Source organism: Quercus lobata, chromosome 1 (assembly GCF_001633185.2).
Source record: "Quercus lobata isolate SW786 chromosome 1, ValleyOak3.0 Primary Assembly, whole genome shotgun sequence".
Classification (NCBI taxonomy): Eukaryota; Viridiplantae; Streptophyta; class Magnoliopsida; order Fagales; family Fagaceae; genus Quercus; species Quercus lobata.
The window spans coordinates 36,845,159-36,872,024 of NC_044904.1; the positions used below are offsets into that span (position 1 = coordinate 36,845,159).

The following is a 26,866-nucleotide window of genomic DNA, read 5'->3' on the forward strand; positions in this document are numbered from 1 at the left end:
TATTTTGTTAACTCTTAGCTACCTTATTTTTAAGGGTGAGCATTCTATTAATCACATTAATATTTATGGTCACTGAGATAAGGAAAAAAAATCAAAATGAAACATTGTTTTTTTTTTGGAGAATTGAAACATTGTTTAAAACACAAAAACCATAACAAAACCTTTAAGAATACAAGAACTAAAATAAAAATACCCCAAAATATTGGGAAAAAAATTCTCATTACATCAATTTTTTCTTTCTGAAAATTTTTATGTGGACCAGTAATGAATAATCCAAGGAGCTGAATGAGTGTAGGGCAACATGCACTCAAATTAGTACCTTCTACCGACTACCCCACGCACCAAGAATATGACAATTGACTGAAAAAGACAGTGGCAACTGACCATTATAGCAGAAAAATGGACTTATTTTAATTTCTCTCGTTTTTCTATAATGGCGGCCATGACTATGTGGCTGCTACTCAAGGAATGGCGTCTACACCACAACCATTCACTACTGTTAGTATCGTTTTGTCCTAAAGTATAAGTGCCTGTTTGGTTTGTAATTTATCATCATTCAATTTTCATCACTCATGACTTATCACTCTTCACTTAAAATACCTCAATTTCGTAGACCCCTATTTGGCACCTTAAGTCAGACTTAGTTTTCAACTTCAAAAGTTGCAGCTGGGTTTCACACACACACACACAAAAAAAAAAATTTCAGAGAATTTGTCAAATATTGCGGCTGGGTTTCACCAAAAAAAAAAAAAAAAAATCCAGTTGGGTATGTGATTTAATTACAAAAATGCTATTGGAAACTGAAAACACCTAAAATGTTTTTTCAGTTTCCATAACTCGTCACTCAAAAATCAGAGAATTGAGTGATGGAAATAATGATCCAAAACTCATCCAAACAAATGCTTATCCGTGGGACCCACACGATTTGAATGATGGAAACAGAAAATTGAGTGATATCACTCAAAACTCATCCCATCCAATTGCATGATAAATTATAAAACACCTCCTTTAAAGGTGACTTAGTAGTAGAGAGTCTTTATGATCCATTATATTTCTAAGTTCTGAAGTTGTGTGTTCGGATAATACCAAACCTTTTACAAATTAGTTATTAGTGCTCGAGTGACATGTAATACAATGACTTCAGTAACAGGGGGGCAATGATCACATTTGTGACTGCAAGCCCCTTGTTTTTCTTTTAATAAAAAAATGAAAAAATAGTTAAATTTAATTACAACCATAAATGCAATTCATTAAAATTTTCAATTAAATTCATATACATAATTGTTGTTAATTGAATCTAATTATCCTCGTTAAAGATGATATTGTTTTTGTACAATTGGTTAAATTCACTGTGTATTTTATTAATTTATGAGAAAATCTACTATGTGTTTGAATTTAATTGTGTGGCAAATTGTACTACAATTAAAAGAAGAGTAATACTATAATCACAAACTATTTTATAAAAATTTTACAAAATATTGATGTGGCAAACTTCTTATTAGTTTTTATCTAGACACATAGTTAATATCACTTTTTTCATTTACCAATAATCATTCACCACATTAGCAGTTTGTAACATTTTTTGTAAAATAGTTTGTATCTCCAGCATTATTCTTTAAAAAATCTAAGTTTTGCCAATTATAAAAATTTTATTGTTAATGAGTATTTTAATTTAAAATTAATTTATAATGTTTACATTTTCGTCCAAACTAATTCTCTAATCAAAGGGCACAAGAGTCTTGAATTAGAATATATAAAATTAGTGTAGACAACTAAATTTAACCCTACCATAGTACAATTTCATTATTTAAAATTGGGAAATGTTAATGAATATCCTAAGGGAATTTTTCATGAAATTGGTTTAAAAACTTTTTAAAAATAGTTTATTAACAATTGCCCTAAGGTTACTCGTTGACATGATCCTTTGAAATATTAAAAATAAAAATCAAATACATCCCACATGAAATTTGCTCAAATATGGGTAATCTTAGATGACAATTGACAAGATTTATCCCAGATTGCCTAAGAAAATTTGTGGTTAAAATTTATTATTATTATTATTATAAATTTTTACTGTAAGGACTGAAATTGGATTGGACCCAAAATAGGATTGGATTCTAGCCCAAGCGGTCCAAACAATAAATTTGCAGAGCATGGATGAAAGAACTAGATCTATTCCAGAAGAAAAACGATTAAATTTGGTAATTTAAGACTGTTAGACACAAGTAGGATGAGAAAATCTGTCCTCGGAGTAACTCGAGGAGTTTATATTATATTGTCTTCTTGAACCATAAAATTACACAAGAGTTCGCAGTCTTGTCCTCCAATTCCTTGATTTTTACCCGGTCCCCCATTTTAGTACATCTTCCCATGTTATATACTACGATTTTGGTATCATCCCTACCACACACGTGTAGGTTAGATTCGGGGAACCCCTTCCTGTCCCATCCAGTAACTCCCAGACCCCACAACCGTAGCTGTAAGGCTGCTTGATCACTGTTCAGGCATCACTTTCACATTAATGCGGCCAGAAAGTTGGTTGAGAGGCATTTAATGCAGAGGTAGTAGCTTTTGAAGATATTTGTTTGCCCTTTTCTTTTCTAACCCCTTGTCCAATGTCCAACCCTTAGTTATGATGTAACTTTAAAGAAGGTCCATGATGATATGACACTCTTACTGACCTCGGATACTTGTTACTGAGATGGATTTTCTCCTCGGACATTCGTTGGACTTATCTCTTATTATCTCTACTCTTCTCTTTATTTTGTTCCCCTTGTAATTTCATCTGAACATTCTCGGATGGTCTAATGTCCTCGGATTGGGCCATAACCCAATTAGCACAACCTTAACAGTACCTCCTAATTAAATGACCCCACAGTTACAAATTTAAACTTTTGTTAGCCTTAAAAAGGAACTAGTTGTTGGGTTATAAATTAACCCCGGTTAATTAATTCAATTACCCAAGTTGCTTAATTATGTTAAATTAAATGCAAATCGTGGAGGCATAAACAAATCACCAAACAAACTAAGTGCAGCGGAAATTAAATTAACACGGTGATTTGTAAACGAATGAGGAAAACCTCTCACAAGGCAAAAACCCCCCACTAGGTGATTTTAAATCACCACTCCCAAGAATCCACTAATCAAGAATCAAGAAGTTACAAGTATAAGGAATCTTACCACTACACTGGACTTTCCCAAAATACCAACCTATAATTGAACCTTTACTCCAATCCCTAATTGAACTTGATCTTGTAGAGACTTCTTCCTGTACGTACGGATCCCAGTACGTGTCTGATTTCCTAGCAACTGATTGATTGTTGTTGGATGTAAAGTTTTTCACTTCAAAACACGTTGAAGATCTGAAAGCACTTGGTTATAAATCCCTAAGGCGCACATATAGAGTGAATGAGTTCTCTAGATTGAGTTTCTGTGTCTTTGATGACTTCAAAACAAAGTTTTTATATGCTTTAGAGGTTTAGTGAATGAAACCCTAGAAATCCATGTCATCATGGGCCGAAATTCTAATTTGAGGATTCTAGATCTACATAGCTTGATAGATTAAGAGCTGCCGAGCTTAGTGTCTAGAATTACTCATTTAGTCTCAATAGATGCTAGTGTTGAGCTTGTGTCAAGACTAGTGTCGAGACTCACTAAATCAACTTTTCTTCACTCGTTTCTTGATTCAGTTTTCATGTCTTTAAAGATACCATTTGTTTTGTCTTATCAACACACTTCTTGATATCCTAAACAAATCTTAGATCTACCAAATTAAAAGTAAAATGTATTTGGTCAAAAGATATGCCAATACATAGACAATATGACCCTAACACTAATCAATGTATAAAGTTGAATGCCATTATTTGGTTATCTCGTTGTTGTTTTTTTTTTTTTTAAAGCTTACTTTAGATTCTTCTCTCCAATGGATATTTTATGAAATGAAGACCTCCTTCTACAAAGGTGTGGGCTGTTGGGGTCTCAAATTATAGTTGTAAAAGCTAATTAGGTTTCTTAGTTAATGAAGAAAAAATTAATTTGGTTATTTTTTGGGTTTTTGGCTATTTCTTAGAGTGGAAGGAAAGTCATTGTGAAAGAAATATTGTCTACAAAGGAAAAGGAGTTGAGTCATTATAAATAGATGGTACTACAAATAATTTTATGGTTTTGATCCAAGGGTCATCCCCTAAATAACTCTCCTACTTGTTAAATAAGAAAGATGTATCCCCATCCAACCAATTTTAAAATCCTTGATTTTGGATAAACTTCTACTCTCCCATTACACCCATTTTGAAACTTCTCATCTATTTAATGGAAACTCCCCGGCTAGTTAAAAAGAAAATAAAAAAGTGTATCTCATCCATATAAGATAAGATAGAACAATTTGCGTGGTTTATTTATAAATAATGATTAATAAGCTGAAGCCTGACTTTCATGGAAAATGTGATTCCTTAAAAGTCAAATTCGTTTACTTGGAAACTTGGGTGATGGGTGCGGGCCCTGCCGGGTGACCCATGAATTGTGGGTGCTTGACTTTAGGTATGAATACATATTACATTTACATATGATGTTCTCCTCAACATGATGTATGTAAACCAACCCTGCATTTCTTAGAATGAAAAGAAGAAATTGTATGCAAATATAGCCATGTTTTCCAAGCTTGTAATACTGCTGCCTCTCCTAATAAGCGTTGTAGGCTCCCAAGATACCAACTTCATTTACAATGGTTTTAGATCAGTCAATCTTAGCCTAGACGGCATAGCCACTATCACTTCTAATGGTCTTTTGGAGCTCACCAATGACACCAAACAGCAAAAGGGTCTTGCTTTCTACTCTACTCCAATAAGCTTCAAGAACTCATTGAATGACAGTGCTTTCTCTTTCTCTACGACTTTCGTCTTTGCCATTGTTTCCGCATATCCAACTCTAAGAGGAAATGGGATAGCTTTCGTGATTTCTCCAACTAGAGAGCGGCCAGGAGCTCTTCCAAACCAATACCTTGGCCTTTTCAATGAGACCAACAATGGTAATGCTACCAATCATCTCGTTGCTGTAGAGCTCGATACAGTCCTGAACCAAGAATTTAAAGATATCAATGGTAACCATGTTGGGGTGGACATAAATGGAATGGTGTCGGAGAATTCTTCTCTAGCAGGTTATTATGCTGACAGTGGTGCCTTTATGAACTTGACCCTTTTCAGTGGAAGCCCAATGCAAGTTTGGGTGGAATATGATGGTGTCAAGAAGCAACTCAATGTAACTTTAGCTCCAATTGATGTTGGTAAACCCAAAATTCCACTATTGTCTTTGTCCCGTGATCTTTCATCTATCATTAACAAAACCATGTATGTTGGGTTCTCTTCCGCAACTGGCACTTTCCTAACTTCCCATTATATTTTGGGTTGGAGCTTTAAATTGAATGGTAAGGCTCAAGAACTTGCCCTTTCTCAACTTCCCAAGCTGCCTCGAGGTAAAGAGAGATCTAAACTTTTGACAATTGGATTGCCTGTGATTCTTGTTAGTTTAGTCTTGGTAGCAATTTCAGGTGCAACGTATGTCATAAAAAGGAAAAGGAAGTTTGCAGAATTGGTAGAAGACTGGGAGGTTGACTATGGGCCTCACAGATTCAAATACAAAGATCTTTATATTGCTACAAAAGGATTTAGGGACAAAGAACTATTGGGTAGTGGTGGATTTGGTAAAGTTTATAAAGGTGTACTAACTACCTCTAAAATTGAGATTGCTGTGAAGAAGGTCTCTCATGAATCAAGACAGGGAATGAGAGAATTTGTGGCTGAAATTGTGAGTATAGGTCGGCTTCGCCACAGAAATTTAGTACCACTCTTGGGCTATTGCCGAAGAAAAGGAGAATTGCTTTTGGTGTATGACTACATGTCCAATGGAAGCCTAGACAAGTACCTCTTTGATCAACCTCAGGTCACCCTCAGTTGGAGCCAGAGATTTAAAGTCATAAAAGATGTGGCATCGGGGCTGTTTTATCTACACGAAGGATGGGATCAGGTTGTCATTCACAGAGACGTGAAGGCTAGTAATGTCTTGCTAGATGGTGAACTGAATGGTAAATTAGGTGACTTTGGTCTTGCAAGATTATATGACCATGGAACTGATCCTCAAACTACCCATGTGGTTGGAACTCTTGGGTATCTTGCGCCAGAGCATACGCAAAGTGGCAAGGCCACAACAAGCACCGATGTGTTCGCTTTTGGGGCCTTTATGCTCGAGGTTGCTTGTGGAAGAAGACCAATACAGGCAAATGGGCCACCAGAGGATTCGATTTTGGTTGATTGGGTGTTTTCTCATTTTAGCCGAGGCGAAATTATGGAGGCAAGGGATCCAAATTATGGTACAAGTTATGTAGCAGAAGAACTAGAGTTGGTATTGAAACTGGGATTGATGTGCTCTCATTCAGAGGCTGCTGCAAGGCCTAGCATGCGCCAAGTTGTGCAGTACATAGAAGGTGATGTTCCTTTTCCAGACTTCTCATCGCTTGGTCTTTGTTCCACCGGCTTAACATTTGCACATGGGGATGGTTTCGATGATTTTTTCATGTCCTATCCGTCTTCTACGAACCAGGCTTTTTCTTATACGTCTTCCATTGCAGAGTCACTTCTCTCAGGGGGCCGTTAATACTAAAAGCTTATATTTGTGCTTGTGATTTGTGACTTCCTACTTATCCAAAAAGACAGAAGGGGGAGAAATTTTTTGAATGTGATCTTTTTAATGATTGAACTGTACTACAATATAGTTTCTTCTCCAATGTGCGCAGTGTATATATATACCAATTTGATTGTGAAAAGTGTAAACATGAAAATTGCGATCTCTCTAGCTCTTTGGGATTTTCTCTAGTCATGTTTGCTTAGCACATTTCCAGATTTCCTTCCTCTAATTGTACAACAATTTGCATTGAATTCGACCCGTCCATTTTTTGTTTTTTCTTTAAATAGACAGTGAAATAACATCAGCTCATATATCCTAATAACGTTTATTTCATTTTTTTGTGTTCTACTCCATACGCTACCAATTATAATAACTTACTATTTATTTATTTAATTTTCTTAACAAATGTTTTAAGAGTATTCGTTTATAAAATACTTTTAAAAATTTATTATACAAAATGAGAAAAACAATTGATTTTTGTGACAGTTTTATATATTTCCTATAAGAATGGTAGCTAAACTTTCTTTAAAATTGTTCGTTAACAAATGCCTTAAGAGCACCCATCAACTGAATCCAAATATTAAAAAAAAAAAAATATATATATATATATATATATTTATATATATATATCAACCACAGCATATTATGATTAGTGAAATATAAAGTGGAACATAAAAGTGAAAAAAAACTATTTGTATTCGAATCTAACTAATTAATTGAAGGAACGTACTAATTCAACAGACAATCGTCAAGGAACAAATTCAATTCCATTTAGAATTCAATTTTTCATTCCATTATATGTCAAAGAAGTATGTGGTTTGGATAGAGGCTGAGTTTTCTTTTTTCTTTTTCTTTTTTTTTTAACATTGCAAGAACAGTAGTTTTCAAGTGGGGTGTTGTCTGTCAGTGGGTCCGTGCACTGTGCATGGGACCATACCTCTTGTCATCAAATTTCACTAGAATATACTTCGTGGGTCCCGTGCAACATGTTCACGGGATCCCACACCTCTTTTTTCCACCAAACTTATTAAAAATGGGTCCTAATACCAGCTATTTCAACACTTTAAGAAACTATTTTGCTACAGTGTTTTCAGTTTTTCGCAAATAAACGTATCAAACACACCTTAAGTTTATGTCCACAATCAAACTTTTCCATTGTCGATAATTCAATTTTTTCACTCACGGATATGTCGAGGATTAAGTTTATGTTCATTGCATTGATGCATTATATAAAAAATTGTTCCAATGTCTTTAACACATGGTCAAGGATTTTTTTTTTTTTTTTTTTTTTTTTTTTTGAAATTGTCTCGTTCAATCAAATGGACTTGAGCCAAGGCAGGATAATGCAGAAGTAATTAACCAACAACTTTTTGTCCTTGTCTTATAAAGAAACACACACAAAAGAGAGTAAAAAAGATTCTAGCAAAAAGTAAAATGTTGAATTAAAATTGCTTGCATTTACATTACAAACCTACTATGATTGAGGTTAAATCTATTTCAAAGAGAGATAACAAAATGATATATATTAAGTTGTAATTTCTCAGGTTCTTGGTGGACTTTATTTTGTGCCAATTTCATTATAATTTCATACATTTTCTATGTGTTATGTGGGTTTTATTCTTAGAAATCACATAAAAAGTAACTAGATCTACCATCTCATGAGATAACTCGCCAAACAAAGCAAAATAGTGATTGTTTTTTTTTAAGCCAGAGAAAAGGAAAAACTACCAAAGAAAGCAATTACAAAAGATCAACCCCAAAAAGTAGAATCGGTAAGTAAAGATCGATTCTTAAGTAGCCTTTGTTTTTACATGATTAGCAAATATTATCAGTTAATAAATTAAAGTAAGGATAAAGTTTAACTACAAAAATGGTTATAGTCTAAAGTTACAACTTTCTACAAAAAAATTAACATTACTACTGTGGGGGGTAAAAGGCTAATAGGCCCATATCGTTGTCTACATTGGGCCAGGGGCCTAGTCCAAGAAAAATACCTCCTCGGCGATGGAGAATCCTCCTCGGATGGATATAGCCGAGGGTAAAAGAGGCAATATGTGACCAGTGGTGACACTCCATATCATTCCACAGGACAGGAAAAGCACTAAAGCAGGAAAAGACAACAGAGAGAATAAAAACATCTAAGGGAGAGGCTGCCACGAGAGCATTCAATGCCTGGTGCCTGACAGAGCCATACCTCTCTGCACTTACAACCACTCCCAACAACTGAAGGGAAAGGCTGATGGGACAAATACGCACCCTAGGGACCCTATTCAAGAAACATAAAATGACTATAAAAGGGGAAAAAGAGAAACAAAAGGGGGGCTTTTTCCCCTTAATAGGCGAGGGAGGTCAGGAAAGGCTCCTCGAATCGTATTGAGGACTAATTTCCTTCGGTAAACTTTGCCCATGAGAAACACTGTGATGGTCATTTTTCATACATTCAAACCCAGCTCTTTGGCCCACTCTCTACAAATTCATTGTACCGGGCTCCCTGGACTAAGGCTCCGTGCATCTTGGGCTTGGCTTGGAAAACGTGTCCCTACAACTACATATTTTAAAAATCTAACTATACGGCACTCAGACCCCAGGCCCATTTGGGCCTTGGGCTTCGACCCAACAATATGGCCTATAACGCCAACCTCTTTTTGCCTGAGGCCTGAGCCCTAGGCCCAGGTCTCATGCCGCCTTAAACCCCATTAAGCGAATGGTCTTAATTAGTACGCACCATGCTTCATCACTCAGACCATGCCCGGTGAACCACTTACAGAACATTAAGACAACTGCTCGGGTTTACCGCTTCTCGGCTGCCCGGCAGTGCCTTGGGGGATTTCGCTACCAAGCAGCTCTACTTAGATGGGAACCAGTTCTAATGCCACTCTTACCACGCCCTACTCCCAACTAAACACCCACTTAAGGTTAACAACATTGGACCCCCTTTCCCACTAACCATGGAAGTAATCATAACTCCCCACTAATTTTTGGCCATAAATATGAGAAGCAAAAGGAAGAAAGGGGGTGGTGGGAAAAGTTCTAAAAGAGACTAAGAGTGGAAGAATTGAGAATTAAGCTTGTGCAGTAATAGTAGGGAGAGGCAGCTCTGTTAGGTCTCTATATAAGGAACTACCCAAGGTAGGAAATCCGAAGCCCACATTACAAATAGATTGTGAGCCCAATTGAGGGTTGGCCCATTAACCTCACTTTTGGTGCGCACACTAACTATTGAATTGTATATTCTTTACACTATTAATATATATGTCAAATTTTGTGTCAATTGGGTATTATTTAATATATGATCTATAATCTTATATTTTATGCATAATTTTAAACAACAAAAACTTGCAATTTAAGCAATTTATCGATGACATAGCTATTGATGTTTAATTTTCTAGAAATTTTGCAAGCATAGAGGATATAAAAAGAAAATGTAATTCAATAGTGAATCTGTCAAAATTCACCTCTAACAAAAAGATATTGAGTAGGGTTGTAGTTTTAACTAAACTTTGTCCATAAAGTAATTCCTGATGTTTATACTTCTAATCTTTGTTACTAGAGGTAGTTTATTGTTTTATTTGGCTCACGGTGGCTCTAGCATCTTTTCCTAATTTTAGCATTGATTTTAATGGTATTAGATGTGGAGGTTCAGTGCTAAGAGCATTCACATTTAGAGTGCTAGAAAATTTAACAGCACTTCAAAAAGCTAATATATCTATTTTAACATCTCACTTAACAATGCATGATAATCTCATCTCCTATTTTAACATACAACCAATCACCATGGCGCAACCAATAAGACAACAACCATGGCACCCAACCACAACAACCCATGGCACAACCCATAGCAACCAACCACTCAACCACCACCATAATCCAACAACCCAACACACAATCCAAGCAGAAAAAACTTAGCAACCATCACCTAAAACCTAGCAAAGCCCATCCACAACCCACCACAATCGAGCAACACCTTTCTTGGCAGCCCAATCCAAAATCAACCCAACCACAAACTTGTATCCACTGTGACTTGTGTACATCATCGGCTGTTGGAAGCCTAGGCCATCACAATCATTGTCCACCCTAGGCCTAAGAGAGAGAGTTTTGAGAGTGTGAAAATAGAAGAGAGTGCAAGAGACAAGGAGAGTGTGAGAGAAATTATTTAAAAAATGAATAGCAACTTGTTAGTAGCAATTACTATAACAACCAAAAGGCAAGCAAAATTTTTTATGTGGAGACGTACCACAGGAGAGAGCTAGCAGACTTTATGGAATCAAGTAGAAAAGAAAAAGAAAAAGAAAAAAAAAGAGAGAAGAAAATGAGAGAGCTGGAGAAAGAGAGAGGGAGCTTCTAGAATCAAGTGAAACTAAAGAAAAAAAGAAAGAAAGAGTGAGGTAGCTTGTAGAATCAAGTGGAAGTAAAGAAAAAAAAGGAGAGGATGTACTAATGATGGGTATATGTGTGTGGTGGACAAATGCAAGAGAAAAAAAAAAAAAAAAACGTATGGATGAAAGAAAAGGCAAAGAATAAGAAATCACAATTTAAAAATAATACCATAATATTTTCACAATAAATTTTAAGTAATTAGCTAATATTGGTGGGTAAAAATATAATTTCAGTAGTGGGTTCAAATTAGAATTAGTAACAACTTTCTATATAAGATTTTGTTATGATTCTTGTGAAAGTATTTCAAAAAATATTGTGGATGTAATACTTTTTGAGAATGAATAGAAAAAGAAAAAATAAAATTTGATTAAAAAATAAAGATTAAAAAAGTGGGTAGGCAAAAGGTAAATGTCAAACAGTACAAAAATTTGCCTAACTTGTTGGAGATGCTCTTATATATACATTGTCCTTTTTGGTAATTTACAACTCAAACCGCTACTTTTATAAGCGCTAGTCAAACACTCAGTTTTTTCAAAAAACACTTTTTAATAACTTTTACCAAACATTCAGTTTTTTGAAAATGCACTTTTTCATTATGCACTTTTTGAAAACTCAACTTTTTCATTATGCACTTTTACAAAAAACTGAACCAAACTCACCCTTACTGTCTTAGCCCATCTCGAAGACTGTATCCTATCAAGAAAGCCTCACATAGGACCTTTATCTCAGTAATCAACATATAATGCCATAAACCAGCATATAATGCCATTCCTATCCCAAAAAAAAAACCATATAATGCCATAAACGTTAAATACTATTTGACATAAAGGTACACCTAGCGTAGCTTTTAGTGGGTAGCTCAACTTAGCTAACCTAGGGTAGGGAGTTCTTAGGGAAGTCACTTTTTACCTTTTAAGGAGTTACACTAGTCACATGTCTCAAAATCTATCTTTAACAAGAGATTTACTAATGTATGTCTTTAGATATACATTAGTAAACAATTTTAGAAAATTTTTTTTAATGAAAAAACGAAAAAATAATTAACTTTTTTGACATTTTTCTCAATTCACCATAAAATGATATAGTAAAAATAATAAAAGATACTACAGTAGAACAACTGATACATCAAATAAAATCAAAAAGGCTACAGCTGAACAATTGATGCAGCAAACACAATTACTAACAAATGAGATTACGTGTATTCACAATCAAAATTATGGGTCAGGTCTTTTAGCAAAAGGTGAACCAAGAAGGAACCCGAACCCTAACTTGAACAGCCTTGTTATAGGCTTCTGCCATCAAAGTTGTGCATTTTGGAAAACAGACCTAAATGACTATTCGTTACCACTTGTGGGATTCTAGAGAGTGGGTTTGTTAAGAGAGAGGGGGTTTGTCAAGAGGGAGGGAAAATATAGTTTATTGATGCGTGCCTTTCCTACTATGTTTTCTCTCTTCTTTTTTTATCTCATTTTTCTTTCTTTTTCTTAGTCTTTTCTTTCCTAGTCTTTTTATTGATATCTCGCCGTCCTCCCCTTTATCTATGACTACTACCCCTCTTTATAGTGGGCTAATTTCATGAGATTTCTTCCTTTTACCCCACAGGACTTCACCAACTGTTTTTGGTTTGTTATGGGCATCCCTTCAGGACTGTCCATCAACCTATTAGTTGCCCAACCATTACCACCACTGGGTGAATCCAGTGCATTCTCTTTCTTCCACTACCCATGCCATGAAAAATTCTTTCTTTGTTTGATCTTCCTCTTGCATTTCCCTTCTTGCCTCAATGGATAAGGGTTCGGGTCTCTCACTACCTACCTCTATGGCATGCATCGGGTGGTCCTAGTTGTCTACTACCTCTTTTGGGTAAAATGCCATTCCAACAAGGCATTTTTCCTAAAAGAGGTTATGGTTGGAAACCCAAAATAGACTCTTTTCCCTCCACCACCAAACCACACCCTGTGAATCCCTTGACCGTGGGCCACCTCTCTTGTATTGGCTGGGTACAAGTGGGTGGTGCTCCGGTCCTTGTGTGCTCATTCCATTATCCTCTGCGTTTGTTTTCTTTCGTTCCTATGCCGTTATTGCCATGTCTCGTTCTGCTATATGTCTCTTCTGCTTGTGCTTATCTTCCACGAAAAGGGGCATGGACTTCTGGGTTTGCCTTATTTCTTCTCATTCCCTCATAGGCTTGCATGTTTGCTTTACATAAGTTCTTGCCAAACCAATTCGTTGGGCTTTTGTTCTTCTTTCTTATTTCCTTGGGCCCACTAGTCTCCTTTTCTCTTCTTGTTGTAGTCATGGGCCTATCAGCCCATTGGTTTTTTACTTCTTCCTTTGGGCCCTCATAGACCATTTACTTTACTTTTACCTCTTTCATGACCATGGGCTTGCTGATGTTATTTCCTGCCATGTTGGCTCATTGAGTGTTTACCTCTTTTCTTGGACTTTCATAACCCATTTAATTTACTTTTACCTCTCGTTGTGCCCATAGGCCTGTTGGTTATTACTTCCTGCCATGTTGGCCTATTGAGTTTTTTACCTCTTTTCTTGGGCTCCCATGACCCTTTTGCTTCTATCATGTTTCTTTCACTCTTTTCCTCCTTCATCTTCCTTCACAATTGGCTTTTTTTGCTGTTGGGCTGTTTGTCAAAAACAAGTATCAATAGTTGGCAACACCAATTGGGTTTTTAATAAGAAGAATATTAAACATATAATAATAATATATGACTTTCAAATTTCGTGGTTCTTTTATAAATGTTGTACTTCACTTATTCTTTAAGTTTCTACTACAATTACAAAGCAAGCATTTTCAATCAAAAAATATTGTCAAACTAAATTTCACAACAAGATGATGTCAAACTAAATTTTACAACAAGATGAAAGATAATTTTCTAACAGAGTTTTTGATACGATTTTGATAGTAAAAGGAACAAGATGAAAGATAATTTTCTAACGGAATCTCTTTTTTTTTTTTTTTTTTTTTTTTTTGAGAACCTTCTAAAAGGAATATTTTCTCATCATAGATAATTTTTGAGTTTCATTATGATAAATTAGAAATAATTGAGTGAAAATATATTTAAAAATGACCCTTTTATATATTTTCTTTTATTTATATTTAGTTAATATAGATGTAAGTTTTATTTTTCATATATTAATTTAGTTTTGAATTTTAACTTCTTCTTAATCTTGAATAGTTAAAAAAAAAAAAAACCCACCCTAACGTGAAAATCTTGACTATATCCAATTGCTTCAATAGAAGTCAAGGTTAAATCTGATTATTTTGGACCCTATTTTAACAGCATCCAACAATTTTTCAGTGTTTAGCAGAACTTTTAGATCGTTTAGGTGAGCCTCTTACAGAAATGTAGGATATAAAACAAAAATATTACCAACTAATTTGTCTTTTAGTATTTCAGTAAAATAACGTGCTCATAGTAATTTCAACAAATACAACACAATTGCAACCTCAACAATACTATCAGTGTTATTGTTGTCTTATGCTGGTTGTTTGTTGAGTGTGCATTACTTTAGGTTCAACATAAAATCACATATTTATCACACACATAGTGTCACAGGGTCAATTTTTCACTCAAATTTTCTACCTATGATAATTGGTATCAGAGCCTGGTTGCAATGTCTTCGGACACCAAGGCAAGGGTGATTGTCTTGGAGAACATACTTGGAGTTCTTGCAGAGGGAGAACAACTTTTTGTGTGTGACAGATTGGATGCACTATTTGCAAAAACTGCTGTGATACAAAATGAGATTTCTAATCAAAGGGATGTTGTGTTGATTCGTGTTGAAGAGTTGGCTGCTGCACTGGATGCCTAGGGCAGTGCAGCAAGAGAGATCCAAATCCAACTTGAGACAGAAATTGCATTGTTAAAGAGGGCAATGCGTGCCCTGCCTAGGGAGGGAGAAGTGGCCACCAAAGTGAAGGTGCTTGAACCAAAGCTCTTTAATGGTGCTAGGAGTGCCAAGGATTTGAAGAATTTCCTTTGGGACATGGAGCAGTACTTCAAGGCTGCAAGGGTGCTAGATCAAGAGATGGTAACCATTACTAGAATGTATCTTTCAGGGGATGCCAAGTTATGGTGGAGAACCTGTGTAGAAGATGATGCAGATGCTGGTAGAGGGAAGATTGACTCGTGGGAAGCTTTAAAGAAAGAGTTGAAGGACCAGTTCTTGCCTACCAACATTGCATGGGTTGCAAGAGACTCCTTGAAGAAATTAAAGCAAACTGGTTTAGTGAGAGAATATGTCAAGACATTCAGTTCTTTGGTGCTGGATATCAAGAACATGCCAAAGGAAGATAAATTGTTCAATTTCATGTCTGGCTTGCAACCTTGGGTAAAGTTGGAGTTAAAGAGGCAGGCAATGTGTGATTTGCCCTCTGCTATGTTTGCTGCAGATGCTTTAGTGGACTACAAGTTCAATAAGCCCACTGGGGATGATGAAAAACGTAAGTCCAAGGACAAAGGCAAAGACAAGCAGAAGAAAGATGGTAAGAAGAACAAGGATAAGCAGAAGAAAAATTGGGGTAACAAGAGCAAAGGAGAGAGTTCTATTTCTCAACAAAGCAAAGAACAACCCAAGTTGAATGCAGGCTGTTTCATATGCAATGGCCCTCATCGAGCAAGAGGCTGCCCTAAGCGTGAGAAGCTTAATGCAATGGTTGTTGAAGATGAGAAAGGGCAATCCGATGAAGAAGTTCCCAGCAGGGTGAACCCCATATAATTGCTGAATGCCCTTAGTGAAAGAGGTAATTCTAAGGGGTTGTCTTATGTGCAAGTAGAGATTAATGGAAATGGGGCTAAAGCAATGCTTGATACTGGTGCTACCCACAATTTTGTTGATGAAAGTATGGTCCAATGGCTTGGTCTGAAAGTGAGCAAGTGTCCAAGTAAGATCAAGGTAGTAAACTTTGAAGCAAAACCTGTTTCGGGAATTGCTTTTGATGTGAAGTTCAAGGTTGGAGAGTGGACAGGAAATGTGAATTTCCTGATTATGAAGTTGGATGACTTTGATGTAATTATGGGCGATGAGTTTTTTGTGGTTGCCAAGGCTATCTTGCTACCATTCATTAGTGTGATGTTGATTTTCGATGAGAAGCAGCCATGCTATGTTCCTGCTAGGCGTGTGGTAGGAAATAGCAAGACTAGCAAGGGGAAAGAGCCAATGTTGTCAGCCGTTCAAGTTGAGCATGGGCTGAAGAAGGGGGAGATGACTTACTTGGCTGCAATGATTGAAGTCAAGTAGGACAAGTTTGTCGAAGTTCCAGATGTTGTTGTTGGACTGTTGGAGGAATTTGTTGATGTGATGCCTCTAGAATTGCCTAAGGCCCTTCCATCAAGGCATGCTGTTGATCACAAGATTGAGTTGGTTCCTGGTTCAAAGCCTCCTTCAAAGGCTCCATACAGAATGTCCCCTATGGAGTTGGTTGAAATGCGAAAGCAATTAATTGAATTGCTTGATGCAGGCTACATTCAACCCTCTAAAGCCCCTTACGGTGCCCTTGTTCTGTTCCAAAAGAAGCAGGATGGATCATTGCATATGTGTGTGGACTATAGAGCCTTAAACAAAGTAACGATGAAAAACAAGTACCCGATCCCTTTGAATCAAGACATGTTTGATAGACTGTGCAAAGTCACTTACTTCACCAAGCTGGACTTGAGATCAGGTTATTGGCAAGTGAGGATTGTTGAAAGGGATGAACCAAAGACAACTTGTGTAACTCGGTATGGTTCTTATGAATTTCTAGCTATGCCTTTTGGTTTAATGATGTATTTTATGAGTTTGTAGACTGTTTTGTTGTGGTTTACTTAGATGACATAGAGGTATATAGTGAGTCCTTGGAGGATCACTTGGAACACCTTCGGAAGGTGCTGTCCAAATTGAGGGAACATCAATTGTATGTCAAGAAAGAGAAGTGCGAGTTTGCCTATCAAGAGATTTTTTTTTAGGGCATAAAATCTGCAAAAGTCTTGTGATGATGGATGAGAGGAAGGTTCAGGCTATCCTTGATTGGCCTCCACCAAGTAAAGTTACTGAGTTGCGGTCTTCCCTTGGGTTGGCTAACTATTATAGGAAGTTTATTCAAGGGTATTCCAAGAAGGTTGCTCCTCTTATAGATTTTTTGAACAAGGACAAGAAATAGATGTGGACAGATGCATGTCAAGAAGCTTTTGAGAAGCTTAAAACTACTGTGTCGAGTGAGTCGGTGCTGCTTCTGGCAAATTTTGAGTTGCCATTTGAAGTCCATACTGATACTTTTGACAAAGCAATTGGTGGTGTGTTGGTACAAGAGAAACATCTAGTGGCCTATGAAAGTAGGAAGCTGAATGATGCAGAATAGAAATGTTCAATACATGAGAAGGAAATGATTGTTGTGGTTCATTGTTTGCTAATATGGAGGGTGTATTTGCTAGGCCCTAAATTTGTGTTAAGGACCGATAATGTAGCCAATAGCTTTTTCAAAACATAGAAGAAGCTGTCTCCTAAGCAAGCTAGGTGGCAGGAGTTGCTGTAAGAGTATGATTTTGTGTGGGAGTACAAGCTTGGCAATATAATCAAGTAGCAAATGCACTTAGTTGCAAGCAAGTGCAAGAGTATGTTGTTGCATTGACTAGAGTTGAGTCATATTTTGTGGAAAGGATTAAGGAAAGTTCTAGGCTTGATGCCACTTACCAGAAATTGGTGCAAGATGTGACTGCAGGCCTAGTGCGTAGTTACTGGCTTGAAGATGGGTTGCCATATGCAAAGGGTGGTAAGCTGTTTGTTCCTAGTGGGAAGATCCGTAGGGAGTTATTGAAAGAGACTCATGATCCACAATGGGCAGGACATCTGGGTAAGCAAAGAATGTATGCTTTACTGTCCGGTTCTTATTATTGGCTTAAGATGGAGTTAGACATTGAGTTGTATGTTAAGACTTGTCTAGTTTGTTGACAAGATAAGGGTTTAACTCAAAAGGAAGCTGGTTTGCTACAACCTCTTCCTATACCGGAAAGTCCATGGACTTCTATTTCAATGGATTTCATTACTAGTATGCCTAAAGTGGAAGGAATGGGTTCAGTTTTTGTAGTGGTTGATCGATTTTTGAAGTATGCCATGTTTATGGCTGCACCAAGTACTTGCACAATAGAGGTAGCTGTTGATCTGTTTTACAGAAATGTGGTGAAGTACTTTGGCTTGCCTGAAGATATTTTGAGTGATAGATACTCTCACTTCACTGGTCGGTTTTGGATAGTTTTGCTTGGGTTGCTGGGTTCACAGTTGAAGTTTTCTACAGCTAATCACCCACAAACAGATGGTCAAACCGAGAGAATCAGTGTTGTGTTGGAAGATTACTGAAGGCACTATGTGATTGCAAGTCAGAAAAACTAGTTGGACTTGTTGGATTCAGCACAGTTTGCTTACAATTTGCACAAGTCTTTTTCAACGAGAATGAGTCCATTCGAGTTGGCAATGAGGCAGTAGCCCCTAACACCTCATGAGATTGCAAAGCAGCATTCAGGGGGCATGTGTCCTGCAACATACAGATTTGCTATTGCTAAACAAGAACTGATGTAGGAAGCATAAGATAGTTTGTTGAAAGCACAGCAGAGAATGAAAAAGTATGCTGATAAAGGGAGGAGGCCTCTTAAGTTCCAGGTTGGGGACAAAGTGCTGTTGAAATTGACTCCACAAATTTGGAGAAAGTTTGGAAGTGAGAGTGTGCACCGAGGGTTAATTGAAATTGTGAAGAGAGTTGGTGTTGTTGCTTACAAGTTGAAATTGCTTGAAAGATTGCAGATTAACCCCACAATTCATGTGAGCTTTCTAAAGCCTTATCATGGGGATGAGCAAGATCCTACAAGGAATGAGGCAAGACATGCCCCACCTAATGTTATGGTATAGTTTGATCAAGAAGTGGACAGAATTCTTTACAAGAAGGTAATGGGCTATCGAAAGGGTGAAAACATGATAACTTATTACTTAGTGAAATGGAAAGGGGCAGCTAAAACAGAAGCAAGTTGGGAGAAGGCATCGACTTTATGGCAGTTTGAAAAGGAAGTAAAGGCATTTGAAGATACCCTATCGATGAGGATGTCAGCTTCTTCTGGTGGGGGTGGTTTGTTAGGAGCATTATGTGTTGTTGATGATGGCATGAGGAATGAGTGTGCTTGGGCAGCATTGGGCCAATCACTTGGCTTCATGTTTTCTCAACACACTCATGGCTCCTCATGCCTGACTAGTGATGCTCCTAAGGACTCTTTGAGGGGGACTTGCCCAGTCTCCCTATTCGAGTTAGATCTATGAGCAATGATGAGGGCATCATGTGGAGGCACCTTGCTCCACATAATGCCCCAAGGCCATGGCAGAGGAGGGCCATGGTGGGTAGAGATGGTTGTGATGATGGATAATAGTAGGTGGTGCTGACCCTATGTGGTGGTGCATAGCATTGGTGGCTTAGTTGCTGGTTTCTTGTGTGTGGGCTTGGTGGCTTGAGTGCAAAGCAAGGTTGGGCTGCTGTGATGATTAAATGTTGTGTGCAAGACATTAGGCTAGTGGGGGCTGGCTGAATGCATGGACAAATGCTTGTGGGCTGATGGCAGTTACTTTGTGTGCTGTATGTGGGCATGCTGTGTGGGCTGAAGTGATGATGGGCAGAGGCCTCATGGTTTGTGCATGTGCAGTATGTGCAGTGACAATTACTAATTAGTTACCAAACAGCTCCTAGTTTTCCTAATGATCAGACTTGCTATGTAGGGGCTAGAAACATGGAGAGCAAGCCAAGATACACTCTGTTGTTAAGACCCCCAACAGCCATAGGGTTAAATACACAGAATTAATTGCTATGGCAGTTACTGCCTAGTAACTGCCTAGGTCTTGGACAATCTGCCACTTGTGTTCTGACTTAGGATACCTTTAATTGATACTGTCTTGACTTACTCTTCACGTTTCCAGCCCCTACACAATAGGTCTGATCATTAGGAAAGTTAGGAACTGCTTGGTAACTGCTTAGTAATTGCCACTACACATGCTACACATGCACAACCCATGTCTTAACAGACCATGGGGCCTTTTCCCATCCTCCAGCAGCCCACTCAACATGTTCTTACACGTTTTAGGGATGTTTCGCCCTTGCTCAAGGCCTCCCATCATCACTTCAGCTCGTACAACATACCCACATGCAGTACACAAAGTAACTGCCATCAGCCCACTAGCATTTGTCCATGCATACAACATTTAATCATTACAACAGCTCAGCCCAGCCTTGCACTCAAGCCACCAAGCCCACACACAAGAAACCAGCAACGAAGTTACCAATGCCATGCACCACCATATAGGGTTAGCACCATCTGCTGCTGCCCATCATCACAACCATCTTTGCCCACCATAGCCTTCCTCTGCCATGGCCTTGGGGCATCATATGGAGCAAGGTGCCTCCACATGCTGCCCCTCATCACTACTCGTCGATCTAACTTGAATAAGGAGACTGGGCAGGTCCCCCTCAAAAAGCCCTTAGGAGCATCACTAGTCGAGCATTAATGGCCATAAGTGTGTTGAGAAAACATCAAGCCAAGTGATTGGCCCAATGCTGCCCAAGCACCCTCATTTCTCATGCCATCATCAGCAACACGTAATGCTCCTAAAAAACCACCCCCACTAGAAGAAGAAGTCCTCGTTGGTAAGGTATCTTCAAATGCCTTCACTTCCTTTTCAAACTACCATTAAGTCGATGCCTTCTCCTAACTTGCTTCTGTTTTAGCTGCCCCTTTCCACTTCACTAAGTAATAAGTTATCACGTTTCCACGATTTTGATAACCCGTTAATTTTGTCCATTTCTCGATCAAACTGCACCATAACAGTAGGTCGGGCATGCCTTGCCTCATTCCTTGCAGGATCTTGCTCATCCCCATGATAAGGCTTTAGAAAGCTCACATGAACTATGGGGTTAATCTGTAATCTTTCAGGTAGTTTCAACTTGTAAGCAACAACACCAACTCTTTTCACAATTTCAAAGGGACCATCATACTTTGAAATTAACTCTCGGTGCACACTCTCACTTCTAAACTTTCTCCAAATTTGTGGAGTTAGCTTTAACAGCACTTTGTCCCCAACCTGGAACTTAAAAGGCCTCCTCCCTTTATCAACATACTTTTTCATTCTCTGCTACGCTTTCAACAAACTATCTTGTGCTTCTTGCATCAATTCTTGTTTAGCAATAGCAAATCTGTATGCTGCAGGACACATGCCCCCTGAACGCTGCTTTGTAATCTTATGAGGTGTTAGGGGCTGTTGCCTCATTGCCAACTCAAATGGACTCATTCTCGTTGAAGAAGACTTATGCAGATTGTAAGCAAACTAAGCTGAATCCAACAAGTCCAACCAGTTTTTCTGACTTGCAATCACATAATGCCTTAAGTAATCTTCCAACACAGCATTGATTCTCTCGATTTGACCATCTATTTATAGGTGATTAGCAGTAGAAAACTTCAACTGTGAACCCAGCAATCCAAACAAAACTGTCCAAAATCAACCAGTGAGGCGAGAGTATCTATCACTCAAATATCTTCAGGCAAACCAAAGTACTTCACCACATTTTTGTAAAACAGATCAGCAACTACCTCTGTTGTGCAAGTACTTGGTGTAGCCATAAACACGGAATATTTCGAAAATCAATCAACCACTACAAAAACTGAACCCATTCCTTCCACTTTAGGCATACCAGTAATGAAATCCATTGAAATAGAAGTCCATGGACTTTCCGGTATAGGAAGAGGTTGTAGCAAACTAGCTTCCTTTTGAGTTAAACCCTTATCTTGTTAACAAACTAGACAAGTCTTAACATACAACTCAATGTCTAACTCCATTTTAGGCCAATAATAAGAACGGGACAGTAAAGTATACATTCTTTCCTTACCCAGATGTCCGGCCCATTGTGGATCATGAGTCTCTTTCAATAACTCACTACGGATCTTCCCACTAGGAACAAATAGCTTACCATCCTTTGCATACGGCAACCCATCTTCAAGCCAGTAACTATGCACTAGGCCTATAGTCACATCTTAGCACTAATTTCTGGTAAGTGGCATCAAGCTTAGAACTTTCCTTGATCCTTTCCACAAAATCTGACTCAACTCTGGTCAATGCAGCAACATACTCTTACACTTGCTTGCGGCTAGGTGCATTTGCTACTTGATTATGCTTGCTAGGCTTGTGCTCCCACACAAAATCATACTCTTGCAGCAACTCCTGCCGCCTAGCTTGCTTAGGAGACAGCCACTTCTGTGTTTTGAAGGAGGTATTGGCTACATTATCAGTCCTCAACACAAATTTAGAGCCTAGCAAATACACCCTCCATATTAGCAAACAATGAACCACAACAATCATTTCCTTCTCATGAGTTGAACATTTCTATTCTGCATCATTCAGCTTTATACTTTCATAGGCCACTGGATGTTTCTCTTGTACCAGCACACCACCAATTGCTTTGTTAGAAGCATCAGTATGGACTTCAAATGGCAACTCAAAATCTGGCAAACGCAGTACCGGCTCACTTGACACAACAGCTTTAAGCTTCTCAAAAGCTTCTTGGCATGCATCTGTCCACACCTATTTCTTGTCATTTTTCAGTAAATCTATAAAAGGAGCAACCTTTTTGGAATACCATTGAATAAACTTCCTATAATAGTTAGCCAACCCAAGGAAAGACCGCAACTCAACAACTTTACTTGGTGGAGGCCAATCAAGGATAGTTTGCACCTTCCTCTCATCCATCATCACAAGACCTTTGCTGATTTTATGCCTTAAAAACAAAATCTCTTACTGGGCAAACTCACACTTCTTTTTCTTGATATACAATTGATGTTCCCTCAATTTGGACAGCACCTTCCTAAGGTGTTCCAAGTGATCCTCCAAGGACTCACTATATACCACTATGTCATCTAAGTAAACCAAAACAAAACGGTCTACAAACTCATAAAATACATCATTCATCAAATTGCAGAATGTAGCAGGGGCATTTGTTAAACCAAAAGGCATAACTAGAAATTCATAAGAACCATACTGAGTTACACAAGTTGTCTTTGGTTCATCCCCTTCAGCAATCCTCACTTGCCAATAACCTGATCTCAAGTCCAACTTGGTTAAATAAGTGGCTTTGCACAGTCTGTCAAACATGTCTTGAATCAAAGGGACTGGGTACTTGTTCTTCACCATTACTTTGTTCAAGGCTCTATAGTCCACACACATATGCAATGATCCATCTTGCTTCTTTTGGAATAGAATAGGGGCACCGTAAAGGGCTTTGGAGGGCAGAATGTAACCTGCATTAAGCAATTCAGTCAATTGTTTTCTCAATTCAGCCAACTCCATTGAGGACATTCTGTATGGAGCTTTTGAAGGAGGCTTTGAACTAGGAACCAACTCAATCTTGTGATCAACAACACGCCTTGGTGGAAGGGTCTTAGGCAATTCTGAAGGCATCACATCAAAAAATTCCTCCAACAGTCCAACAATAGCATCTGGAATTTCGACAAACTTGTCCTGCTTGATTTCAATCATTGCAGCAAAGTAAGTCATCTCCCCCTTCTTCAGCCCATGCCCAATTTGCACGGTTGACAGCATTGGCTCTTTCCCCTTGCTAGTCTTGCTATTTCTTGCCACATGCCTAGCAGGAACATAGCATGGCTGCTTCTCATCGAAAATCAACATCACACCGATGAATGGCAGCAAGGTAGCCTTGGCAGCCACAAAGAACTCATCATCTAGAATTACATCAAAGTCATCCAACTTCATAATCAGGAAATTCACCTTTCCTGTCCACTCGCTAACCTTGAACTTCACACCTAAAGCAATTCCTGAAACAGGTTTTACTTCAGAGTTTACTACCTTGATCTTACTTGGACATTTGCTCACTTTCAGACCAAGCCATTGGACCATACTTTCATCAACAAAATTATGGGTAGCACCAGTATCAAGCATTGCTTCAGCCCCATTTCCATTCATCTCTACTTGCACATAAGACAGCCCCTTAGAATTACCTCTTGCACTAAGGGCATTTAGCAATTGTAAAGGGTTTACCCTGCTGGGAACTTCTTCATCGGACTGCCCTTTCTCATCTTCAGCAACCATTGCATTAAGCTTCTCACGCTTAGGGCAGTCTCTTGCTCGATGAGGGCCATTGCATTGAAGCAGCCTGCATTCAACTCAGGCTGTTTTTTGCTTTGTTGAGAGGTAGAACTTTCTTCTTTGCTTTTATTGCCCCAATTTTTCTTTTGCTTATCCTTGTTCTTCTTGCCATCTTTCTTCTGCTTGTCTTTGCCTTTGTCCTTGGACTTACGTTTTTTTATCATCCCTACTGGGCTTATTGAACTTGTAGTCCACTAAAGCATTTGCAGCAAACATAGCAGAGGGCAAATCACGCACTGCTTGCCTCTTTAACTCCAACTATGCCTAAGGTTGCAAGCCAGACATGAAATTGAACAACTTATCTTCCTCTGACATGTTCTTGATATCTAGCATCAAAGAACTAAATGTCTTGACATATTCTCTCACTGTACCAGAATTGAAGGCATAGACTTTATGGCAGTTTGAAAAGGAAGTGGAGGCATTTGAAGATACCCTACTGATAAGGACGTCGGCTTCTTCTGATAGGGGTGGTTTGTTAGGAGCATTGCATGTTGCTGATGATGGCATGAGGAATGAGGGTGCTTAGGTAGCATTGGGCCAATCACTTAGCTTCATGTTTTCTCAACACACTCATGACTCCTCATGCCTGACTAGTGATGCTCCTAAGGGCTTTTTGAGGAGAACCTGTCTACTCTTCCTATTCGAGTTAGATCGATGAGCAGTGATGAAGGGCAGCATGTGGAGGCACCTTGCTCCACATGATGCCCCAAGGCCATGGTAGAGGAGGGCCATGGTGGGCAAAGATGGTTGTGATGATGGGCAGTAGCAGGTGGTGTTAACCCTATGTGGTGGTGCATGGCATTGGTGGCTTAGTTTCTAGTTTCTTGTGTGTGGGCTTGGTGGCTTGAGTGCAAGGCAGGGCTAGGTTGCTGTGATGATTAAATGCTGTGTGCAAGGCATTAGGCTAGTGGGGGTTGGCTGAATGCATGGATAAGTGCTAGTGGGCTGATGGCAGTTATTTTGTGTGTTGCTTGTGGGTATATTGTGTGGGCTGAAGTGATGATGGGAGGCCTTGAGCATGTGTCAAGCTTCCCCAAAACGTGTGAGAACATGTTGAGTGGGCTGCTGGAGGATTGGCAGAGGCCCCATGGTATGCTGAGACATGAACTGTGCATGTGCAGCATGCTATGTTGCACGGACACGGACACAGACACGGATACGGGGATACGACAATTTTTGAAAAATAAGAACACGACACAGCGTGGACACGGCAATTAAATAATTAATTAAATTTTATATTTAGGCATATTTTCTAATATTTTTGGACATAAAATATGTTTATGTCTAGAATTTAAATTATGTAAGAACTACAAATAAGCAAAATAACACCCAATGTAGTACAATAATACTCATAAAATGTTAGAGTACAAACCAAAAGTTTAAATAGGCTACATTCAACATCAAACTAAAAACATAAAAGGAAAACAAGCAGGACACATAAAAACAAAAATCACAAAAACAAACTTTGGTAAAATCACCTACAATATTTAACTTTAATAAATAAATAAAACTATAGTAGGACACACAAAAACAAAAATCACTAAATTCATAATGAACATTATAATTTATAAGGCAAGGCTGAGTAAAGAAACAAAAAAAAAAAAAAATATATATATATATATATATACAGTAAAGTATAACAGTGAGTGGGATTTAAAAAAAAGAAAGCTTTGGGTGTTATAAATAAAACACGCCACAGTACACCAAACGAAAGGTCCAAAGCAGTCAGTAGATAAAAGAAAGAAAGAAAAAAAAAAAAAAGAAATCGCGAAATAGAGAGAGAGAAGAGAAGCTCGAACCTGTCCACGTCGAGAGAGAGAGAAGAGAAGCTCGAACCTGTCCACGTCGAGAGAGAGAGAGATAGGAAGGGACAGAGGGAGCTTGTCGACTCGCCGATCGGCCCGATGTAGCGTCGACGAGGGACAGAAGGAAATCAACGGTTGGGCTGTGTGGGTTTCTGATGTGAGATTTCTCACTTCTCACTTCTCACTCAAGGGTATATCACAAAATCAACAGTAAGGATTTGTCCATCTGTCAAAATCTTGAATTTTTGTTTTGTTTTGTTTTGTTTTATTTTTTTCCCCCACTGCTAGCATGTCGGCGCTGCGTCGGTGCCGTGTTAGAGAAGCAAAAAAAAAAAAAAAAAAACGACACTGCTTGGACACCGGAGTCTGGCGAGTCGTGCCGGTATCCGTGTCCGACACTGACATGTTGCCAAAAATGGCGTGTCGGTGTAACCTAGGCAGCATGTGCAGTGACAGTTACTAAGCAGTAAACAAGCAGTTCCTAACTTTCCTGATGATCAGACCTGCTGTGTAGGGGCTGGGAACGTGGAGAGCAAGCCAAGCCAGCATCAATTGAAGGTGTCCTAAGTCAGAACACAAGTGGCAAATTGTCCAAGACCCAAGTAGTTACTAGGCAATAATTGTCATAGCAATTAATTCTGTGTATTTAACCCTAAGGCTGTTGGGAGTGTCAACAGTAGAGTGTATTTTGGCATTGGGAAAATTCTATATAATTCTCTTGGTTTGTAAAAGAGTTTCCTTTGTACTTGAGGTTAAGTAATAAAGGTTGGGGGTGGGTTTCCTATAAATATTGTGTGCGTTGTGTTTAAATGTCCCTATATAATCTGTTCTAA

The 26,866-nt window shown here is 38.3% G+C and overlaps 1 protein-coding gene across 1 annotated transcript; it reads left to right on the forward strand.

The window, feature by feature from the left end:
• Window positions 1-4,454: 4,454 nt before the first annotated feature.
• On the forward strand, window positions 4,455-6,928 carry LOC115989060 (L-type lectin-domain containing receptor kinase IV.1-like). The gene has a single exon (XM_031112721.1). It carries the CDS (start codon window positions 4,645-4,647, stop codon window positions 6,643-6,645), a length of 2,001 nt encoding a protein of 666 aa, XP_030968581.1. The 5' UTR covers window positions 4,455-4,644; the 3' UTR covers window positions 6,646-6,928.
• The last annotated feature ends 19,938 nt before the right edge of the window (window positions 6,929-26,866 follow it).